We start from the raw sequence: 20,489 nt of genomic DNA on the forward strand, positions 1-20,489 counted from the left end.
CCGATTACAAATCATGATTATCAGACGTAGTGTGGCCTGTGGGGCCCTATTCAGATATCAGGGGTGGAGAACATAGTAGTGACCTCAAAACAGAGGCTTGAGCTTCAGGGCCTGGTAGGCTGTTCAGTAATCCATCCCTGGTCACCAGACTATGTCACACTGCAGGTGGGTCGGGGGTGAATACACCTTCATTTTAAGTAGGACTTTAAAGGAGTCTATATGTCATGTATGCCATACACTCTATGTATGCCAATATCTGAGGAAGAGAAAGTCCTCACCTGGCCCAAGTGGTCTTTGGTTTCAGATGGCTGCAGGTCGGCGGGGAGTCGTAGGTGAGTTTGGCGTTGCCATGACACTGTCCATCCGGCGTGAGCACACACACTCTCATGGCACCTCTTACAGTTCTGCTTGGAATGTGGAACGTCAGAGACTCATGGGAACTGGAGTTTCCAGAATGGGACAACACTGGGGATCTGGTCATGTGACAAAACAGGAAATTAGATCACACATTTCACACAGTCAGTTCAAACGTTTTCCCATGGCAAGGAAAGGTACCTACTCTTTTGGATTGCAGTCCATGTTTCGTTGGAAACGGACCTTTGTGACTGATTCCAGGTTCCTTCCTTTGGTGACAGCACTGTTTCGGCCATGTATGGAACTGCATTCTCTTGCTTTAAGCCCACATTCTGTAGCTCTCGATAGATTCTGTAGTTAGTATGTGCCACTTGCCAAGTTCGGTTATGACTTTTTGAGCACATCAGTGTTTGGGTGATTTAGTACTTAGGCTATGAAACAGTGGCGTAACAAGCCAATGGTGGGCCCAGGTGCGAGAGCGCTAAGCGGGCCCCATACCAACGAACTTTGGCCCAGGATGAATTAGCTCTGATACATGCAATACACATTAAGGGCGACTTCAATTGTTTATGCAAAGGGCCTGAGGCACCGAAGTAGTTTAGTAGTTACAGATTACAATTTCAAATAAAAAACACACGACTACATATCCATTACATGTAAAAAATATGAAAAAATAATTTTATTAACAGCCTGCAGGCCAGGGTAATCTAATATTACTGCATTAACATCAACTCGCATGGAATTATGGGAACACTCAATGCGCTTCTTCAACCCTCTGCTGAAACTGCAAGCGTATTGCTTGCTTATAAACTCGCACTGCGCAGAAACAAAACTTAATGTAGCCTAACTTATTTAACCGTCCAGAAACCAAATAAAATCATTCATATGCATACAATCCCCAATATGCGTGAATTAGGCCATTAGAAGAAGGGCATCTTACGAGCCTTTCGTTGTGCAAAATCGTCAACGATGTTCCCAATATTTAATGCTCTCGCTCTCGTATTTTCAATGGACAGGATAGCTAACCCACGGAGCCTCTCCTGCCCCATGCTGCTTATAGGTATAGGTCTTAATAAGTTTGAGTTTGGAAAAAGATCGCTTAGCTGTTGCCACAGTCACAGGCAATGTCAGAAACAACATGAGCCCGAATGTGGATGTACACTGTCAATCTACCACCAGCATTTTGGCAAGTTGAAAAATAGATGACTTCTGTGAAATCTCTGCTTTAAAGCAAGACCTGAATGAGAGGAGTTGTGTTTGGAATGTCGGTGCAATGTCCCTGCTATAATGGTCTGACAAACGTCTTGCCTTTTCAAGCAGTTCATCATCACCTGCGAGTTGAAGGGTAGGACGTAAAGACTCAAACACATGACAAGTTTCCCGCATACTTGCAAATCTTTGGGAGAGCTGACTGATTATGATGTCCAGAGTTGCATTAAATACCTGCACTTTGAAGTATCTCTCTGCATCGGTTAAGCGCTCATCTTCCGATAGATCGTCAAAGTGACGCTTCACTCTCCGTGCTCTAACATTCTAAAGTTCTAAAAAAAAAAAAAAGGGCGGGGGTAGCGACGGGCCCCGGGAGGTCACGGGCCCTGGTGCGACTGCACTTGCTGCACCTACTATAGTTACGCCATTGCTATGAAATATAAGAGGCAGGTCAGCGTAGTCGATCTGTTTGCAGATGTATGGCATGCATCGTAAGCAGAGAAAATCTGTTGCTTTCAAACACTGTCCACTTAATCAACTAAGTCAGTGTAGTGATGAAGGAATAGATTAAATAGACAGATATGAAAGGTTTGCAAAGTGAGTTAATGCTCCCTTTAAAGAGTATTTAGTATTTTCAAAATAAAAATACAGTATTTTATTTTGATATATGCCGTGGCTACTGTATTTTGTAGTTTATTTTAATACACTTAAAATTAGGGTATTTGATATTTTATTTTAAGATACATTTTGATGTATTTTTGAATATTGAATACAATATTGTATTTTTTATTGCTCTAGTGCTCCACTGGGAGTTTAGTCTGAGCAGGGGAGCAGTGCAGGTCAGATGCAACAGGTATAGCCAAACTGGATTTAGCATCCAACATCTAAAGTGTGTGTGGGAAGGTGTGTAAGCCTCTCACCTGCTTTGAGACACACACCAGCCACAGAAGGGGTCCAGGGCCGACCAGCAGTCCCCCAGAGTCTGATACACACCACACCGAGCCACAGGGACCTTTATCATCTACACGTGCATATGCACAAACACGCACACACACACACAGACACACACACACACATACATACACACACAAACACACACACACACACACACACACACATACACACACACAAACACACACACACACACACACACACACACACACACACACACACACACACACACACACACGCACACACACACATGCACAAACATACATTATGCACGCTCACACACACACAGAAGAACCATGTCATCAATCTAAAAAAAGAATCAGCATATTTCTCTCATGTAAGTATTGTCAGATCTTTGAGTTTCCTTCCAGATTAACCACTTTAAAAACACACACACACACACACACACACACACACACACACAAACACACACACCTGGTTTCCCTGGGCAATGAAAATGGCTGTGGCATTCACTTGAGCAAAGAGCATCTTGGGTAAAAACGTTTGACCCTCCCCTGAACTGTACAACACAGTAGGGCAGCCAGGTTTGAGGGACTCGTCTAAAGCAACCTGGAATACAAATAACCAAATGATGGAGGCCCTTTCTCCAGTCAAAATAAATCTTAGAGCAATGTAAATCATGGGAGAAACCTCATTGGAGTTGCAAAACCACATGGTGGTGGTCTCTGCATTTGATCTTTAATGAACAGATCACAATGAACTGTCAATAAACAGAGATCTCTTGTGAAGTGCTGTAGTACAAGATACACAAAATGTATTTGTGAAATTATTACCAACCTTGATCAGCAGTCCAGTTTTAGTGCCAAAGAAAAGAACAATCCAGGAGTTGCTCTTCAAGGCAGCGACAGATGTGATGGAGCTGTTCCTGAACACCACAGCAGCGGGCCTGAGAACTTTATCCGTGGTTTTATTAGACTATAATAGAGAGAAACATATGGGTCATAGTTTATCCACACTGGACATTTCACTTGTAAAGGATACTATTAAATGTAGAGCTGCCAGCTATCCGCATTAAGGGCATTGATAAGAAATATTAGTTCTTGTCTGACCTTTTCTTCGTGGCTTAGTGGACACGCGTCACCTCTGTACAGAAACCAGAAACAGGTGCTGTGCGCGATCGGCTGATGTCGAAAATCGCCACCACGGTATCTCCGGGATTCGTCTGAAAGACACCTGCCCAAAGGATGGGCGACTCTCCTGGAATAACACCGGAGGACAGAAGCTTCCACGGTGTGACTACATCGCTTTCACAACACTGCAGAACTGCACCTCGGAGGGTTGTAAATGTACCAGCTTTGGTGTATTTTCCGTCCTCTGTGTATTTACTGTCCAGACTCAAAAGCTTCACTGTCGACTTTGGACCTCTATTTTCATTCAAAAGTAGATATACATGTGAGGACGCAGTATGCTGGAAACCATCGACAAACTCGACCTCGGTGCCACGAATATTTTGGATGCTTGAGAATGGACTACAACGAATATCTTTTTTAGAGAAAATCCCCCCAAACTGTCCATCTTTTGTGTCACGCAGTGTTATCGAACCACTGGTGTCACATTCTGACTTTTCTGTGTTTTTGCCCACCAGTAAGTATTTGTTATCTCCGTGTCCATGGTCAATAATAACCGCTATGTTTGGGTATGCTCCAATGCCGAATAATTCCTTGTGTATCGTCTTGGAAATATTATTGATGTCAAGAACTTCACAGTATCCGCAGTCGTATGATCCACATGTTATCACTGAGCCATTACTGATGAAAGGAACTAAAGTCATCACTTTGTTTGAAGCTGTTGCATTTGATATTTCTTTCCGCGTCTCTGAACTGAGGTCGAGCCTTATCTGGTGAAGCTGAGTATCCGTAAGGACGAACAGTTTCTCGACCCCAACAGCGAAATTAACAACATCCCCATCAAAGATGTGTGACTCTTTACAGAGAGCGCACCTGCAAACAGCCAGAAGAACTGCAATAAAAGTAGCTTCCATTTTGTGTCAAACTTTAGCTACATCTGTCGGAGCGTGATGGACATGATGACCCGAGTAGCGCCGTCAGTTGCGTCTCATCAAAGATAGGACTATAAAAAGTAATTTAGACCCACAATTTGGCACAGGGAAGTTTTAACTTCCGCATCCACTGAGTAAGTCTTTCACGTCTGGACCTGATGTCCGGTCATGTCAGACTCTGGGGTCATGGAGCTCGAGTTGTTTCAGTTTCTCTCGCGCAAACGCGCACACTGAAGGAGCGCTCATACCACCACCTAATTGTATGCCTCTATGTTTGATGACACACAAATAGGAAGCATTTCCTGATCATGTCATGAAAACCTAAGCTTTCTTTATCTATCCGCGTGGTTCCATGATCAGCCCCAAATTGTCGGACAAGTGACATAATAGCACTCGCCATATTTTGACCAAGGCCCTGCGGACCACTCCACGTCGTTGACCGGCCAATAGTTTAAGAAACAATGGCTGGGAGGGCAAAACAATACTGTCATGACTCATGAGAGATATTAAAGTTATTTAATAATACTAGAGAATAGAGAAAGTCGTGGATTTTTTTTTGTATATTGAATGGAAAATGTCAGTCTCCAAAGTCTTTGATCAGCCCTGTGTGATGACACAAATTTACCTTACTCTATCTTATCTAACCTTTGCCCCATGTAGGCTACACTTCATCTGTTTCAGTGTAGGCCTAACCAATGTACTGATTTCACACATGGATTTTTATTTTTATTATTTTATGTTTATTATTTATTCATTTGTTTTGTTTATGTCTTGAAGTTTGAAGTATAGGTTACGGTTCGGGTACGCGTACACTAACGAGTCACGCCACTCCATCGTGCGTTTTTATTGTATTTGATAAAATAGATACACACACACACACACACACACACACACACACACACACACACACACAATTCATTTGTGCATTTGTTTGTTTATGTCTTGAGACTTTGGATTGCACTGTGCATAAAATGCGCTATAAAAGACTCAGGCGAATGTATGGAACATCAGGTTCAGAATAAACGTCACAAAGACTGTTTGTTACGTCATGAACCTGTCACAGAGTGAATATAAAAGCGGGCTGAAATTTGTCATCCATTCATAATTGGATTAGTGATTGATTGAGGTGACCACAGTTCGACAAGATGCTTTGCTGCCCGTGTTTTCCTCTTAGGAAGGTAAAAGTTAACAACAGCGATAATAATAATAATAATAATAATAATAATAATAATAATAATAATAATAACATAAAATTATATTTAAAAAATAATAATGGCTTTGATATCTATATCTATATCTATAATCCTGATGTATCAACTTTCTGTATTTAGAAGAGGAAAGTCCAGCCAGAGCCTGTTTCAACCCCAGAGAGGTAAACTATTGTGTCGCTGTCGTTCCGCGATTCTGCTACATAAGGCACACTGCCAAAATCGCCGCGATTTCATGTACCAGAATCACGGAAAGACTGTCCCTTTCACATAGACCGAGGCGGAACGGCTGGACAAAGTGTCTCGCCAAATTTACTACCAAGCACCCTAGACATTTTGCCGAGTTTTTTCGTTCCGGCACCAGTGGGAATGGGTCAAGGCAGAAAGGGGAATCTGGGCGGGCATTTCGATGCTATGTCCAGCCCACCACAGGAGATTGCAAATAAATCTAACTGATCAAAAGCAGCAATAGCAGAGACAGCACATTATGTCAATCTTTAAATTCACAAAGTCTCCAGTCATTTAATGCCTGCTAGAGTTGACTGTAGCTCGGAATGCAATCGGTTGCCATAATAGGCTATCCTAAAATCCAGCGATAAAACAAAGCATGAATTCATGAGCGTCTGTCTGCCCTAGCCTATATCCTCTGATTGTAAGGCTTACAGATATCTAGGCGATATTTGTAACATTCATTTTGTATTTGGCCTGTTATAAAATCATGTAGGCCTATTGAACAATTTAAACACATTGTGAACCCCAAAGAGACATGCATACATTGCTGCAAATTTAAAACCGGATTACTCTGGAATGGCTAACTGTACAGGGCCCACTTCCCCGATAACGACGGAGACACGCTCTTAAGAGGGTTTTCTACGATTCATCTTACGATCGTTCGTTTGGTTTTTCCGACTGTTTCCCGAACATGCTCGTAGCGTGAACGCGCGTGCACTGCTCTTAAGATGCTCTTAAGGGGAGCTGTCCACGTTAATAGTTCTGAAATATCCTCTGATTTGACGGTGATGTCAGGTGACTGCACGTCACAGCTATAGACCTACCATTTAAACTTCGGATCTACACATTAATTCACACCAATAGAAACACTTAGATTGTTGCACCATGCAATAATTTTTCGCGGTATCACTTAAGAACACGTTTGAAGATAAGAAAGAAGTCGAGTAAGAAAGAGAGGAAATGTGTAGGCTTAGATTTTGATGCAGTAGGCTACAGACTAAACCACATGTTGCTTTCTCTGCTTTTTACCTCATAGGCCTAATAAAATATTCACTTAGCAAAGATAATGTCAAACTATTCTGGCAACCTCTCGTTTCATAACTTGATTGCATTTTTGTCCGCTTTTCATCACATTATTATGACCATTAAATGTAGGCTATTTTGCACGCTAAAATCTGATTCATCACAGGTAAACACAATAAAGAATGGGAACGTAAGTTGGATTATGTATTCTAAGTTGTAATTCCTCTGTATGTCCTGTTGGTGACCTCAGTGAGAAGTACTGTTAAGACGCTCTTAGCCGGTAACGAGTACTCTGGAGCACTCGTAGATCTACGAGTGTTTTCAAGACGCTCTTAAGCTACGATGGTTTCGGGAAACAGTCGGCAAATCTTAAGACGTTCGTAAGAGGGACTTTACGACGCTCTTAGGCTTAAGATGCTTTCGGGGAAGTTGGCCCAGGGGAATGCTTTACACCTTTGTGTTCGGTAAGGGACCGTTCGTTATTTATAAACGGGGTCACCGGAGGAATTTTAAGTGCCTCGATCAAAAGTTGCATGACCCTCCCCTGCCTGCTATATAATTTTCAACGACCCTCCAGCAGCATTATTTTCATAAATGACATGACCTTCCCCAGCCAATTGTCAATGTCTTCCGCCGACGCTCTTACGCGCTATGAAAACACATCATGCTACCGCCCTAAAACAACCTCTGCTTTCTGATCTTACACATCACACTTCACCAAGATGGTGGCCATTTCAGTAGATTTACTCACTAACATTGTTGTGGAAACACAATGGAAACTAAATGCACACTTCCTGCAACTGCATTAGCCTACTTGAAAAGTTACTCCTCTAGTAATTATTCACATGGAATAGAACAATAAAGCATTGAGACCATTCAACAAAGCACACTGGGTAATAACAAATTCAACACATGAACTTGTTGCTATGGTCTCTAGGCTTCCTCAGTCATTGTAAAGCTGCCGAAGCTGAACATTATCCAAAACTCAATTTCTCAGAGGAGCGTCAATTTGGGAGCTTGCTACACTTCTTCCTTCTCAAATGACTTGAACAGGCCGTTTGCACAATTTCACAAATAATCACAGGGACCGAAAAATACCTAACATGCCAACTTTTTCCGGGTTTATCATTTTAACGTTTCCCCGCTGTCTTGCCGTTTTAATATATTTTTCCCATATTAGTGTAATACTCTCATAACATTAGTCCTGCATTCTGGCCTGTCTCTGTGTTGTCCTGTTGTTACCCCTTGCCCTTCCAGAGAAACAGATGTATTCAAATCATCGTTTTGCTTGCTTGAATGCGAACTCAGAGTGATGTTAACCTAGGCCTATTTAAATTAACGACGTGGTTGTCGTGAGAGCACGAATTATTAGCGCTTGCAGTGTTCGGCCGTAGGCTATGCCTACGTGCGCCCCTGCCAGGCTACTCAGCTAGACAAAGAATTCCCCCTGTATATTCACTCCAAGTTGGCCTACCATAACTTACCAACTACACTGTAGACCATAAACTGGCTATTTATATGACCAAATGTATTTGTTCAACTTTATGAAGCAGAATTACGCACTGCTACTTGGAACGTTTTTGTTGACAGGAGAGAGAATGACAGCGAATAACAAATTGCACTTGTTGCTGGTTACCAATAAATACTAGGCCTATATATTTTTTTGCAAACAACAAAAACAGAAAGGATGGAGACAGATAAGCTAGAGATCGTCAATTGGTAGAAATGCTTGTCAAAACGTTAGGAGCTGGATGTGTGGATGAATGAAGCACAAGTATGCTTTAGGCTATGTTAAGCATGCAGACTGTTTAAAGTTAGGCTACACTGTAAACTACAAGTAAACCAAAGTTAAATTTAGCTTTTTTAGGGCTGGATAAAGTTGACCAAATGGATATAGGCTGTTAGGCGTGAATAAAGTAGGCTACTTTGTTGCTCCAACCCTTTCAACGTTAATGGGGACGAATGTTGACATTTTCCGTATTTTGCGTGAGAAACCCGGGAAATCTCCCTTATTTTCATTGTTCAATGTTGACAGAGCTATGGAACGAAAGAGAACGTTATATGGCGACAGAAATCAACAATCAAACAAGCCACTTTGATTTTTTGCTGTTTTCATTAATACAAAAGATGGGTGACCCTCCCTTCTAGACAAAAAAAAGTTAGGTGACCCTCCCCTCAACAAAGAATAAAAAGACATGACCCTCTCCTATTTTCCTCCGGTGACCCCGTTTATAAATAACGAACGGTCCCTAAGGTCTGCTGTTTATTCTGATAAAAAAAATTGGCCGGCGGGCCACACAACAAAATATATATATAAAAATTATTATTATTTTTTTTTTTGTTGTGTGGCCCGCCGGCCAATTTTCAAAACCCAATGTGGCCCTTGAGTCAAAAAGTTTGTATACCCCTGGACTAAACTGTCAATATCTAATCAGCATGCAGCTATTTGAACACACACGGCATAACACCAGAGTTTAAAAGACGTATTTCGAAAAAGCTAAAAAACTGCATGTTTTCCTATGTCGATGAAGCCACCAACACAAACATGAACAAAGTCCTCAATGTCCTCGTTCGTTTTTTTGATGATGATGAGAATGCAGTAAAAACGCAACACCTGGGGAGCAGGAAAATGCATATAGCCAATGCCTCCCCAGCCGGCACACGACCGACCTTCAACGTTGAAATATAGGTGAAATAACGTCAGTTGTTGCGTCAATGTTGAAACAATGTTGAAACAATGTTTAATGCTAAATGGTTGTAAAAGGATATGTAGACAAACAGTGAAACAACGTTCAATGTTAAATGGTTGTAAAAAGGTCAAGAAAATCAATGTTGAATTATAGGTGAAATAATGTCAGTTGTTTTGTCAATGTTGAAACAATGTTGAAACACTGTTTTAATGTAAAATGTTGACAAATGGTCGTAAAATACGAAATCAACGAAATCAGCATGGATGTTAAACCAAATTGATTTGATATCAAGAAAAGGCGTCAATTTGATATGAAATATATGTCACACCATGAACAATCATGTTAATAATCATAATTAGGCTAGTAATAATAGCCGACTAGACTAGGCTAATGTTTCATTTTTTTGACACTTCTAATCAGTTTGGTAGCCATTTCAATGTAACAGTCTGAAATGCAACGATTTTAACGGATGCTTATGCCTCTTGATAAGCGCATGTGCACACACCCAGCAACCCCCATCCCCCACCCCTGACCGCTGACTGACTTTTTTGAACTTGAGCCCACCAGTGACTTTAACAGTCACTGTTCTGTCATGCATCTGACTGCATGTGTAAGCTGTAGAAACTCTGCCGTTATCATAAGGTAAGAATTACAGTACTTTTGTATGCCAATTGAAAACGGGAATTTATTCGAAATATATTGTTTTCATAATGGAATGTTAACCAAAGCTGTTAGTCATGTTAGAATTAGCTAGAAATTAGCTAGCGAGCTAACTTTACCAGCTACTAACTAACTTCATTGTTGTGTGGAATAGTAGGAATAGTCAGGAATGTTAGTTTATATCATATATCATATCTATCTGTCTGTGATGTCGCTATGAATGTAGAGTTTTAGTTTGAATGAAATATCAGGCGCAAGTAAGTTATATAGCTAACGTTAACTTAGCTACATTTAAAGTGGCTGTTACCATGCAGGCTAACGTTACAGACACATATGAAGGTTGTTAACGTTAAGTAGCAGTAATAACGGTTACCTTGCGAACTTCCATGGGACATAGGTAGGTAACATTATTTTTACATTATTATACATACATAATATACATGTAGTGTTGCTATAACGTGTTAACTGGAAAGATGACCTGTCAAACAAATGAATAAAGTCATATATGTTATATCTATACCCACTGACTTAAGGAACTGCAGTTTAGTAACGTTATAGCCATGTTCATTAACAGACCTGTCATATATTGGATGTGAATGGGGGCGAGTATGATGAGTGGGTATGCCAACAAGTAAAGGGATCTTTAGTTTGTGAAAGGTAGTGTTAGGCTACATGTTTTTCATTTCTTAGCCCTTATTTGGCCCTTGTTTGATGTACCTGACTTGCACTGAGGCATGTGTTTATTTAGGATGCATGTGAGTGAAGTAGTGCTTCAGTGATGGTCTTTTCATGTTCTGTGTTTTGGAATTTATTCATCTTAGTCTCCATATGTTCCCTCTGTTTGCAGTCGGTGTGTTGTGAAGACTGCTGCCCTGAGAACGCTGAGTGCATTCTGGAATATTCCAAATGTGTGCCACTTCCATACTGAAGAAGTTCCAAGCCCGCAAGAGAGTTCACTCACCAGGTAGACACACACACAAACACACACACACACACACACGTAGAATCGCATATAGCATTATAATGTGTAAGCATGTATTTGTGTCTGTAACTGTGTTTAGTTTATCCCCTCTTTTCATGTGTCTGTTTGTTGTTATGACTGTAGTGGGCTCCATCAATTATCCAGGGCAATGTCAGTCCGTCTGGATGGCACTACCTGCTACTTGATGATGTCTGATAGCCATGGCTGCTGCCTTCAACGTGGTGTAAGTGTTTGTGTTTTGAATGTATTTTTTTTGTTCCATGGTGAGGGCTATGGGTTATGTTATTATGCATGCTCTAATTTGCTTGACATATGTGCTATGTACTTAAAATAGTCTTGAATTTTGCAATTTAGCCACTTTACCATTGTCTTGGTGGTAATGTTAGTAGTGTTGTGAATATCTGCCAAACTGATCATAATCATTATTTCTGTAATTGTACTGCAATTCAATTTATTGTACAGGATGCATCGTTTTGTTTAATCTTATCTTTTACTCATCTTTTACTGGCAGAGCCCTCACAAGTAAACTGATATCAAGACTTAACATTGATGGTGATGGTGGCAAGGGTGCCTTCAGAAGGTAATTATCATTTTTGTTTGTACACCTGATTGACTTACCTTATTTTTTTGATGCTATAATTTTGACCTTTATCAACAATAACAAAATGTATGGCAATTGCTGTTTTATTTTTTTTAGGTGCTATCCAGCAGTCCCAGCCTGGAGCCAGAAGCTGCTATTGCAAGTCAGATGGGGGAGGAAAGGTGGTGTAAGCAAGAAGGCAAGAGCTGCTGCAGGCAATGTTGCAATTAGGTATGACATCACACAGACATACTGCTGCTTAGACGTGTTGGGTCACTTTAAAGCCTGTGTTGCAGGTTAACCACCACTGTTGATTAATGGGTACATAAAGCGCTCAATATATGTATATAATTTTTAAAAATGTCTCCAAATGGTGTTAAATGCCAGTTTTTGTTGTTTTTAGCATTAGCAGGGTTTTTTTAAGCAATTCGGTGATGACGTCACGTTGGGGGCTACATGATCTGCGCTTCAGTCATTTCAATGCATTCCAATGGACATCGCGGTTACACTTTCAACATGAAGTTTGTATATTTACACTTCAAATTTCATCACAGCATTTATATCACAGCTACCCTATGATCTACCAATGGTAATAACGTTGCCTGATATCAATTTAGAGCTGCTGTAACTAGGGAAGCGAGTGCATTTTGGCCGCTGGTCGAGCTCACCCCGCGACCAGCAGATGACATGATCTATCTAGCTATCTATTTACCTGTCTATATATCTATCTAGGCTATCTATATCTATTTATCTATAATCTGCGCTATCTACTGCTGAACACTCCCTTACTCGTCTCTCTTTTCTCCTCTCTCGTTACTTTCAAGGGTCTCAAGGTGGGCTTTGGTCTGTAGCCTCCCTAAGGTGACGTAATGCAATGCTTTGGGGGGGGGAGAATCACTTCAAACCGCTGTGAAATAGTACCTGCTTTTTCGTATTATATTCCGTTTTGTGATGCCCAACAACATCAAATACAATGGATAACAGTTTAAATGTTTATTACCAACAAGCAAAATGTGCCCAAAATGAACCCTGCAACACGGCCTTTAAAAAAGGTCCTCTTTATCAAAAGAAATGCACCGGACATTTCTAAGTGTACCCCAAACTTTATAATGGTGGTGTATCTGCTTTACTTCTCACTATTGCACCTGACTTCGAGGCTGCTAGTGTAGGTTTGCTTTTATTTGTCACACAAGCTTGCATTACAGGTGCTAGTAGTAGTTTGCAGGTGCTCCAAGAGATGTTGGGTTCTGTTGATGTTCAAACAAAACCGAGAGCTAGCTCGCCCCTCCCTCCCCTGGCTGGAACAGTTTGTTATGTTTCATGGTCCAGACTAGACCAGGCCGTTTTTGGAGCCTGGGCTGTCAACAGAGACCACGTTTTTTTTACATGGTATTCAGGGGACAGGCAAGTAGCGGATGATGAGGTGATGTTTGCTGTATGTGACAAAAAATGTTTTAGTTTAGAAACCGCGTAACATTAGCTAGCTATGAACTTGCTAATTAGGGCGCCGCCAGAGCCCTTATTAGACATTCTCTGGCGCCGCTTACTTCACACAGTGTGACTGATGGACGTTATTTGGAAGTTCAGTGATCGGAATATCCCTGATTCAAATCCCAGAGAATGTCCACAGGCTTTTTCACTAGTTTTTGACAATAATGGTTTGTTGTTTCCTCTTTAGATGCTGTCTTCAGCGAACCACCCTGACCCGAATAATGGACACCATGGGAAGATATTTGAAGTATGCACCGGAGAGGGTGGGTGGTGGTGGCCGTCGGAATCATTCTGCTGTTGCTGAATGATGCCATCGGTATACATATTGGATAGATCATTTATGTTGTAAAACATAAAACAAAATAAAATAATGTAAAAAAATATATTAGTTGACTGGTTCTTGATGAAGGTGTTTATCATTTTTCTGTGTGATAGGCCTACTGCAAGTTGCATAGGCTATTAAAGGTAAAATGTTGAAGCAATGTTGCAATATCAACGTTTATTCAACGGTAATTTGTAGTTGAGGCTTTAACCATGTTGGATTTTACTGTGTTGTTTCAATGTTGCAATATATCATATTCAACAGTGATTCACTGTTGAGGCTTTCAACATGTGTTCAACTATGTTGAAAAGGCAGATGTTGAAACAATGTTGCGATATCAACGTTGATTCGATTTGCAAATCCAACTCATAATTCAACGTTGATTCACCCTTGGTATATAACGTTTGTTCAACGTTGAATCAATGTTGAAATGCCAGCAGGGTCAGCACATGCTAGAATTGAAAGATGTCCCGCAGTCTTATGGTTTGGGGCTGCCACCAATGACCCACCACCCACATAAAAAAAGTTCAGGCTCAGGATTTTTTTTAAACTTTAATCCCTGCGAACTGCGATGTTCCAAACAGAGTGACAGGATGCAATGCCTAATAATCTCACTGCCTTCGGCATAACTGCTAACAGTGTGCCTAGGCCAACTGTTAAACACCTGAAAAATATTAAGCTGCTGTTTTCTTTTCATGAGGAGCACTAGCCCTAGCTTGAATGATGTATGACTGAATGGAACGTTGCGTTTTTAAGCGCCAGAACTGCTTATCACGTCGTGTGACAAAGTCAAGTCAAGTCAAGTCAGATTTATTTGTATAGCGCATTTAACATGCACAGAGTGCAACCCAAAGCGCTTCACATATAAGACAGTCATTGACACAGACTAACAATAGATGCCGGATGGAGCGGCGTAGTCGCCAGCGTACCCATGACACCAAGACATACATTTAAGAAATAACAAACACAAAAGATGCCGGACGGAGCGGCGTAGTCGCCAGCGTACCCGTGACACCAAGACATACAAGAAACAAATTAATAAATAAAATAAATACAAATTAAAAATAAAATTAGTCCAATTTCCAAACGGCTGAAAATGTCCAAGGGGCAAAGATGACCCGCGTGACAACTGCGCACAGCTGTGTCTTCACGATGCAACACCAAAAGTTCTTAATAACTGACCAACCCGGAGAATCCACTGGCAGTCTGGAGAGCACTGGAAGGACAAGACAGTCCGAATTTGAAAAGTTTACACCAATCATCATCTTCTAATGTATCCTTATGTTGAGATGTCCATTCTCTTTGCCCTAGGGCCTAGGCTATCATTTGTGCGCCAAAGCATGTTTCAATTAAGACAGTAGGCCTACTGCTAAGCTATTTTTATTGTTGTAAATATGATTTCATGAATAAATTGTATGCACAGTGCGTACAGTATTAGGCTACGGCTGGCGGCACCACTGACCAAGGCCACAGTAGCCTGTGAACCTCTGATTTTCAAAGGGGAATCACGGTCAACGCAGGGGGCAACTCTTCTCTTCAATTTCCCTTCCAAATTACTTTTTATTGTCTGAAGACATCTATCGCAATAATCTAACATTCTAAGCAACAGCAAAGCAAATGCAAGCTAACCAAAGTGCAATCGGTTCTCCCGCCATGGTTTTGGAAATCACACACCTACTGCAACTTAAGGCCCACGCATAATAAGGCCTACGACTATCACTCTACACGCCCCCTGTTGCACGTCACATTTTAATTTGCTAGCTGATCCTGCCTCCTGGCTCCCCAAAATGCCGCATCATGTGAACAGATCAGCAGGCCGGCAAATTTTCACCTCGTTTTCAGACACACGTTGCGGCAAAAAGACGTCTCCTCTTCCCGCAAATATAGAGTGATCTCTGTGTGAAAAGGCCTTGTGTGTGTGTGTGTGTCTGTGTGTGTGTTGGTGAAGTGATCATTGCTAATGGCCATATGTAGGCCCTATATAAATATGGTTATGGGATTTGACGCCATTGTCCAAAGCACACACAAATAGTTGAGTTGAGTTGAGGCTCTTTAAAAAGAGAAAGACTGGGGACGCTGTCATCCCCGAGACGTAAGCGTTCATCAGCGAAACTTAAAGAGATTCTGTTACACTCTGAGAGTGTTTGTCTGTGTGTGTTACTGTGTTACTGCTTATGTGTGTGTGTGTTACTGTGTGTATGTGTGTGTGTGTGTGTGTGTGTGTGAGTTGACTAAAGTCCTCATGTCTTCTTCAGGGATATTGTGGCCAGCCAGGAGCCTTTGGCCAAAGATGTCCCTCAGGTAACCATGACAACACAGATGCACTTCCTCTCTGTTACCCCTACAGCTTTAGGAGCATTCTTCACCTGACTAACAGCCATTTAATTAGCCGTTCATAATCAAAGTCTGGCTCTACTGTCTTGTGTGACACATGTCAAACAAATATATTTATATTAATTTGTTTGATTGCTGAATGTGGATGCTTTGACTTTGAAAACTAAAATGAGTTTAAGAAGACACAAAAGGGCTTAGTCAGCTCTGCAAACTTTTTTTTCTTTGGATTCTAAAATAAGTTTATTTCCATTTGACTCCAGACCTCTAGGACAGTGGAGACCACTGAGGAGGAGGTCCCCTGTCTGGAGACCCCCAGCCCTCTGGTCACCCCAGATACCCCTGCAACCTCTGCGCTGGTCACCCTGCCCTCCCCAGAAGTGGAGACCCCCACTCACTTCACTGGCCCCAACACCACAGCTCCCAGAGCCCCCCAAGGAGAGGAGGAGGTCCCTGCCCCAGACCCTCCTAAGAGGGAGATAACCCTTGACCCTGTGGACCAGTGAGTGCTGAATCAGAACTCAACACACTGATGTGCCCTCTCTAACTTACATAGCCACGCTAAGACCAGTGCTGAATCAGAACTGAACACGCTGATGTGCCCTTGCTAACTTACGTAGCCACGCTAAGACCAGTGAGTGCTGAATCAGAACTCAACACGCTGATGTGACCTCGCTAATTTACATAGCCATGCTAAGACCAGTGCTGAATCAGAACTAAACACGCTGATGTGCCCTACCTAGTCAAGTCAAGTCAAATTTTATTTCTATAGCGCATTTACAGACGGCTGAGCCGCACCAAAGAACTTCACAATAAAGTACTAAGTGCAATAAACAAAAGAATGACTTAAGGCAGAAGGAAAAAAAAAAAAAATGAAAAGGGCAACAAGACAATGACTGAAGGAGTTAAAATAATGTAAAAAAGAGAGAACATATAAAAAGGTAGCCAGGGGACACTATGCACTGGCACATAAAAAGAAGACACTAATCAAAGGCAAGTGAAAAGAGGTTGGTCTTTAAAAGGGACTTAAAAATATTAAGAGACTGGGCTCCACGGATGTGGAGGGGGAGACAGTTCCAGAGTCTGGGGCTGCTACTGCAATGGCTCTGTCCCCCTTAGTTTTTAGCCTGGACCTGGGCACTTCCAACAGAAATTGGTCAGCTGACCGTAGTGCTCTGGAGGGGATGTGGTGGTGAAGATCAGATAGGTACGTGGGGGCCAGACCATGGAGGGATTTGTAGACAGTAGAAGTTTAAAATCAATGCGGTAGCGGATGGGGACTCTTGGGGAGCCAGTGGAGCGAAGCGAGGACCGGTGATATGTGATGAGTGCTGAATCAGACCTCAACACACTGATGTGCCCTTGCTAACTTACGTAGCCACGCTTAGACCAGTGCTGAATCAGAACTAAACACGCTGATGTGCCCTCGCTAACTTACGTAACCACGCTAAGACCAGTGCCCTATCAGAACTAAACACGCTGATGTGCCCTTGCTAACTTACGTAACCACGCTAAGACCAGTGCTGAAACAGAACTCAACACACTGATGTGCCCTCGCTAACTTACGTAACCACGCTAAGACCAGTGCCCTATCAGAACTAAACACGCTGATGTGCCCTTGCTAACTTACGTAACCACGCTAAGACCAGTGCTGAATCAGAACTAAACACGCTGATGTGCCCTCGCTAACTTACGTAACCACGCTAAGACCAGTGCCCTATCAGAACTAAACACGCTGATGTGCCCTTGCTAACTTACGTAGCCACGCTAAGACCAGTGCTGAAACAGAACTCAACACACTGATGTGCCCTCGCTAACTTACGTAGCCATGTGCTGAATCAGAACTCAACACATTGATGTGCCCTCGCTAACTTATGTAGCCACGCTAAGACCAGTGCAGCCTCACCATCCATAAACATTTGTTCTTTTCCAGTCATAGCTACTGGGTCACACTGTTTGATACACTCGCAAATATGTAAGGGATAATGTATAGTACGCCGGTCATTACTGGATAAATAAGTCCCGACAGGGCGAACCGGACCCCGACGCGCAGCGGAGGGGTCTTGTTCCGCCCTGAAGTGACTTATTTTCCCGTTTATTACACGGCTACTTGGCAAAACGAAATAATAAACTCCCCACGATAGCCTAGCCTATTTGTTAGCGTTTATCGTGGCATTTGCTGAGAAACAAATAGTTCGCATCAACACACGCTGAATTTGAATCAAACATTCTTTAGAACACAGCTGATCAACCGTCTGCTTTCACTTTTGAATGAAGTTCCAGTCCTTGCGTAGTGATATGAAATGGTGATTTAAATGGTGCAAAGACAACAACCTCCTGCTGAATGTCAGCAAGACCAAGGAGATTGTTGTCAACTTTCAGAGAGGCCACAAACAACTGCCACCACTGTCCATCGACGGAGATGCTGTGGAGAGAGTGAGCAGCACAAAATTCCTGGGGGTGCACATCAGCGACGACCTCTCCTGGACCACCAACACAGCATCACTGGCGAAGAAAGCCCAGCAGCGCCTCTACTTCTTGCGCAAATTGAAGAAGGCAAGTGCCACGCCTCCCGTCATGACCACATTCTACAGAGGGACCATCGAGAGCATCGTGTCCAGCGGCATCACAGTGTGGGGCGGAAGCTGCACAGATCAGAACAGGAAGACCTTCCAGCGCATTGTTAACACAGCTAAGAGGATCATTGGAGCACCACTCCCCTCCCTGCAGGACATTTACACCACCCGCCTCACCCGCAAAGCACTAATGATTGTCAAGGACACAACCCACCCTGCACACGAACTGTTCAGCCTCCTGCCCTCTGGAAAGAGGTACAGGAGCCTCCGCTCCCGCACCACCAGACTTGCAAGTAGCTTCATCCACCAAGCAATCAGGATGCTGAACACTCTACCCACTCTCCCATCACTCCCATCACCAAGCAATCTCCCATCACCAAGCAATCAGGATGCTGAACACTCTACCCACTCTCCCATCACTAACAGCCCACCCACCCACCATCCAGCCAGGAACCCAGGATCCTGTCTACCCTAACCCCCCCCCCCCCCTCAGGACCGCCCTGGGGAACTGCACTGTGACTGCGCAGCCTAACGTGTTGCTGCTTCACATCAAGCCTGATTTACTTGAAATTACTGCATATCAATGTAAATATACAGGTCACACAAGCACATGTTTAAACTTCATGTAAATGTTATCAACGTTATTTATCACTCTGCCACAATGCTGCTGCTACTACTACTCTGTCAGAAGGTTACGCTAGGACTATGTAAATATACAACACAACTACCTCTATTTTTTTTTATATATGTCCTATATTTCTATATTTTGATATATGTTCTATATTTCAGTCTCGCACTTTAATTTAATGTTTATTGTCTATGGCTATGTCTATGTCTAAAGTATGTCTATGTCTGTATTTATAGTATGTCTATGTCTGCATGGGAAAGTAAGAAACGAAATTTCAATTCTTTGTATGACCAGTGCATGTAAAGAAATTGACAATAAAAGCCGACTTGACTTGACTTGACTTGACTTGATATGAAAGACGTATCAGAAGCACAAAACCCATTGCCATTGACTGCGGTAATTATATGTTTGCAGCGGTAATTACATGAATATATTTTACCGTAGAACTTTGGGAAATCCCATTCAAGCCAATGGAGCGTTCTACTTGCCTTGTGAAGAACCGTCTAATAAACACAGATATAGTAGATATACTACATAGATATAATACTTCACAGGTTCAGCTGCATTATCTACCACCATACAGTATTACACTTTGAGTTCTGAGATACTTTTAAAAATGGCATATAAACACAGCAAGGTCCAGGTGTAGTATCGGCCATATGTCACCTTTATGAGTTTAGATAGAGTCGTAAATGTCTTATGTATTATATTGTTTAGATAGAGTCGTTAATGTCTTTTGTTTTTATATTGTTTAGATAGAGTTTTAAATGTCTAATAGACAGTGAGTAAGATCCCGCTAGCCTCACAGACCAAACCTACTCCAGTGCTGCATGCAGTCCCCCTCCTTTTAGTGTTAACCTGAGTGCTGGGTTTATTAACACTCATCTCCGAACTGTTCACAGGAGTACAACAAAGGTCCTACAGAGGCAGTTCCCTTCAAGGGGGCAAAGAGAGAGGGCAAAGATGCCCCCTTTGGCCCAAAGTAACACGCCACATGTTCATACTCTCCTCTCAGCCCAGCAGCTGGAGTGCAAGGGGTAAGTCACCCATAACACCTCCCCCCTCTAAACCAGTGGGGTAAGTCACCCATACTGTAACAACCCCCCCCTCTAAACCAGTGGGGTAAGTCACCCATAACACCTCCCCCCTCTAAACCGCCCCCCCCCCCTAAACCAGTGGGGTAAGTCACCCATAACAGCCAGCCCCCCCCCCCCCCCCCTCTCTAAACCAGTG

At 42.4% G+C, this 20,489-nt stretch overlaps 1 protein-coding gene and 1 long non-coding RNA gene across 7 annotated transcripts in view; one reads left to right on the plus strand and one right to left on the minus strand.

Annotated features, from left to right (window-relative positions):
* The window catches only part of LOC143136265 (plexin-C1), an 11,231-nt gene extending 5,520 nt beyond the window's left edge, over positions 1–5,711 (minus strand). The window contains exons 1-5 of one of the 6 annotated variants that reach the window (XM_076296872.1): positions 3,585–5,711; positions 3,313–3,450; positions 2,950–3,084; positions 2,484–2,584; positions 279–473 (exon numbers count right to left, since the gene is read on the minus strand). In XM_076296872.1, coding sequence (XP_076152987.1) covers positions 279–473; positions 2,484–2,584; positions 2,950–3,003 — 350 coding nt within the window. In that variant the 5' untranslated portion in view covers positions 3,004–3,084; positions 3,313–3,450; positions 3,585–5,711. Of the gene's footprint in view, positions 1–278; positions 474–559; positions 1,026–2,483; positions 2,585–2,949; positions 3,085–3,312 lie in introns of those variants that run through there. The other 5 variants (XM_076296871.1, XM_076296873.1, XM_076296875.1 and 2 more) reach the window with 5 other exon arrangements.
* A 4,500-nt stretch (positions 5,712–10,211) lies between these two features.
* Positions 10,212–13,664, plus strand: LOC143136679 (uncharacterized). Its single transcript, XR_012989397.1, has 6 exons — positions 10,212–10,328; positions 11,194–11,310; positions 11,452–11,551; positions 11,840–11,908; positions 12,026–12,139; positions 13,587–13,664. It is a non-coding gene; the product is annotated as an uncharacterized LOC143136679 (long non-coding RNA).
* The last annotated feature ends 6,825 nt before the right edge of the window (positions 13,665–20,489 follow it).

Source organism: Alosa pseudoharengus, unplaced genomic scaffold (assembly GCF_046254945.1).
Source record: "Alosa pseudoharengus isolate Yale_2024_CS ecotype anadromous, Long Island Sound unplaced genomic scaffold, YU_APseudo_1.1 YU_APseudo_1.1_scf_20, whole genome shotgun sequence".
Taxonomy (NCBI): Eukaryota; Metazoa; Chordata; class Actinopteri; order Clupeiformes; family Clupeidae; genus Alosa; species Alosa pseudoharengus.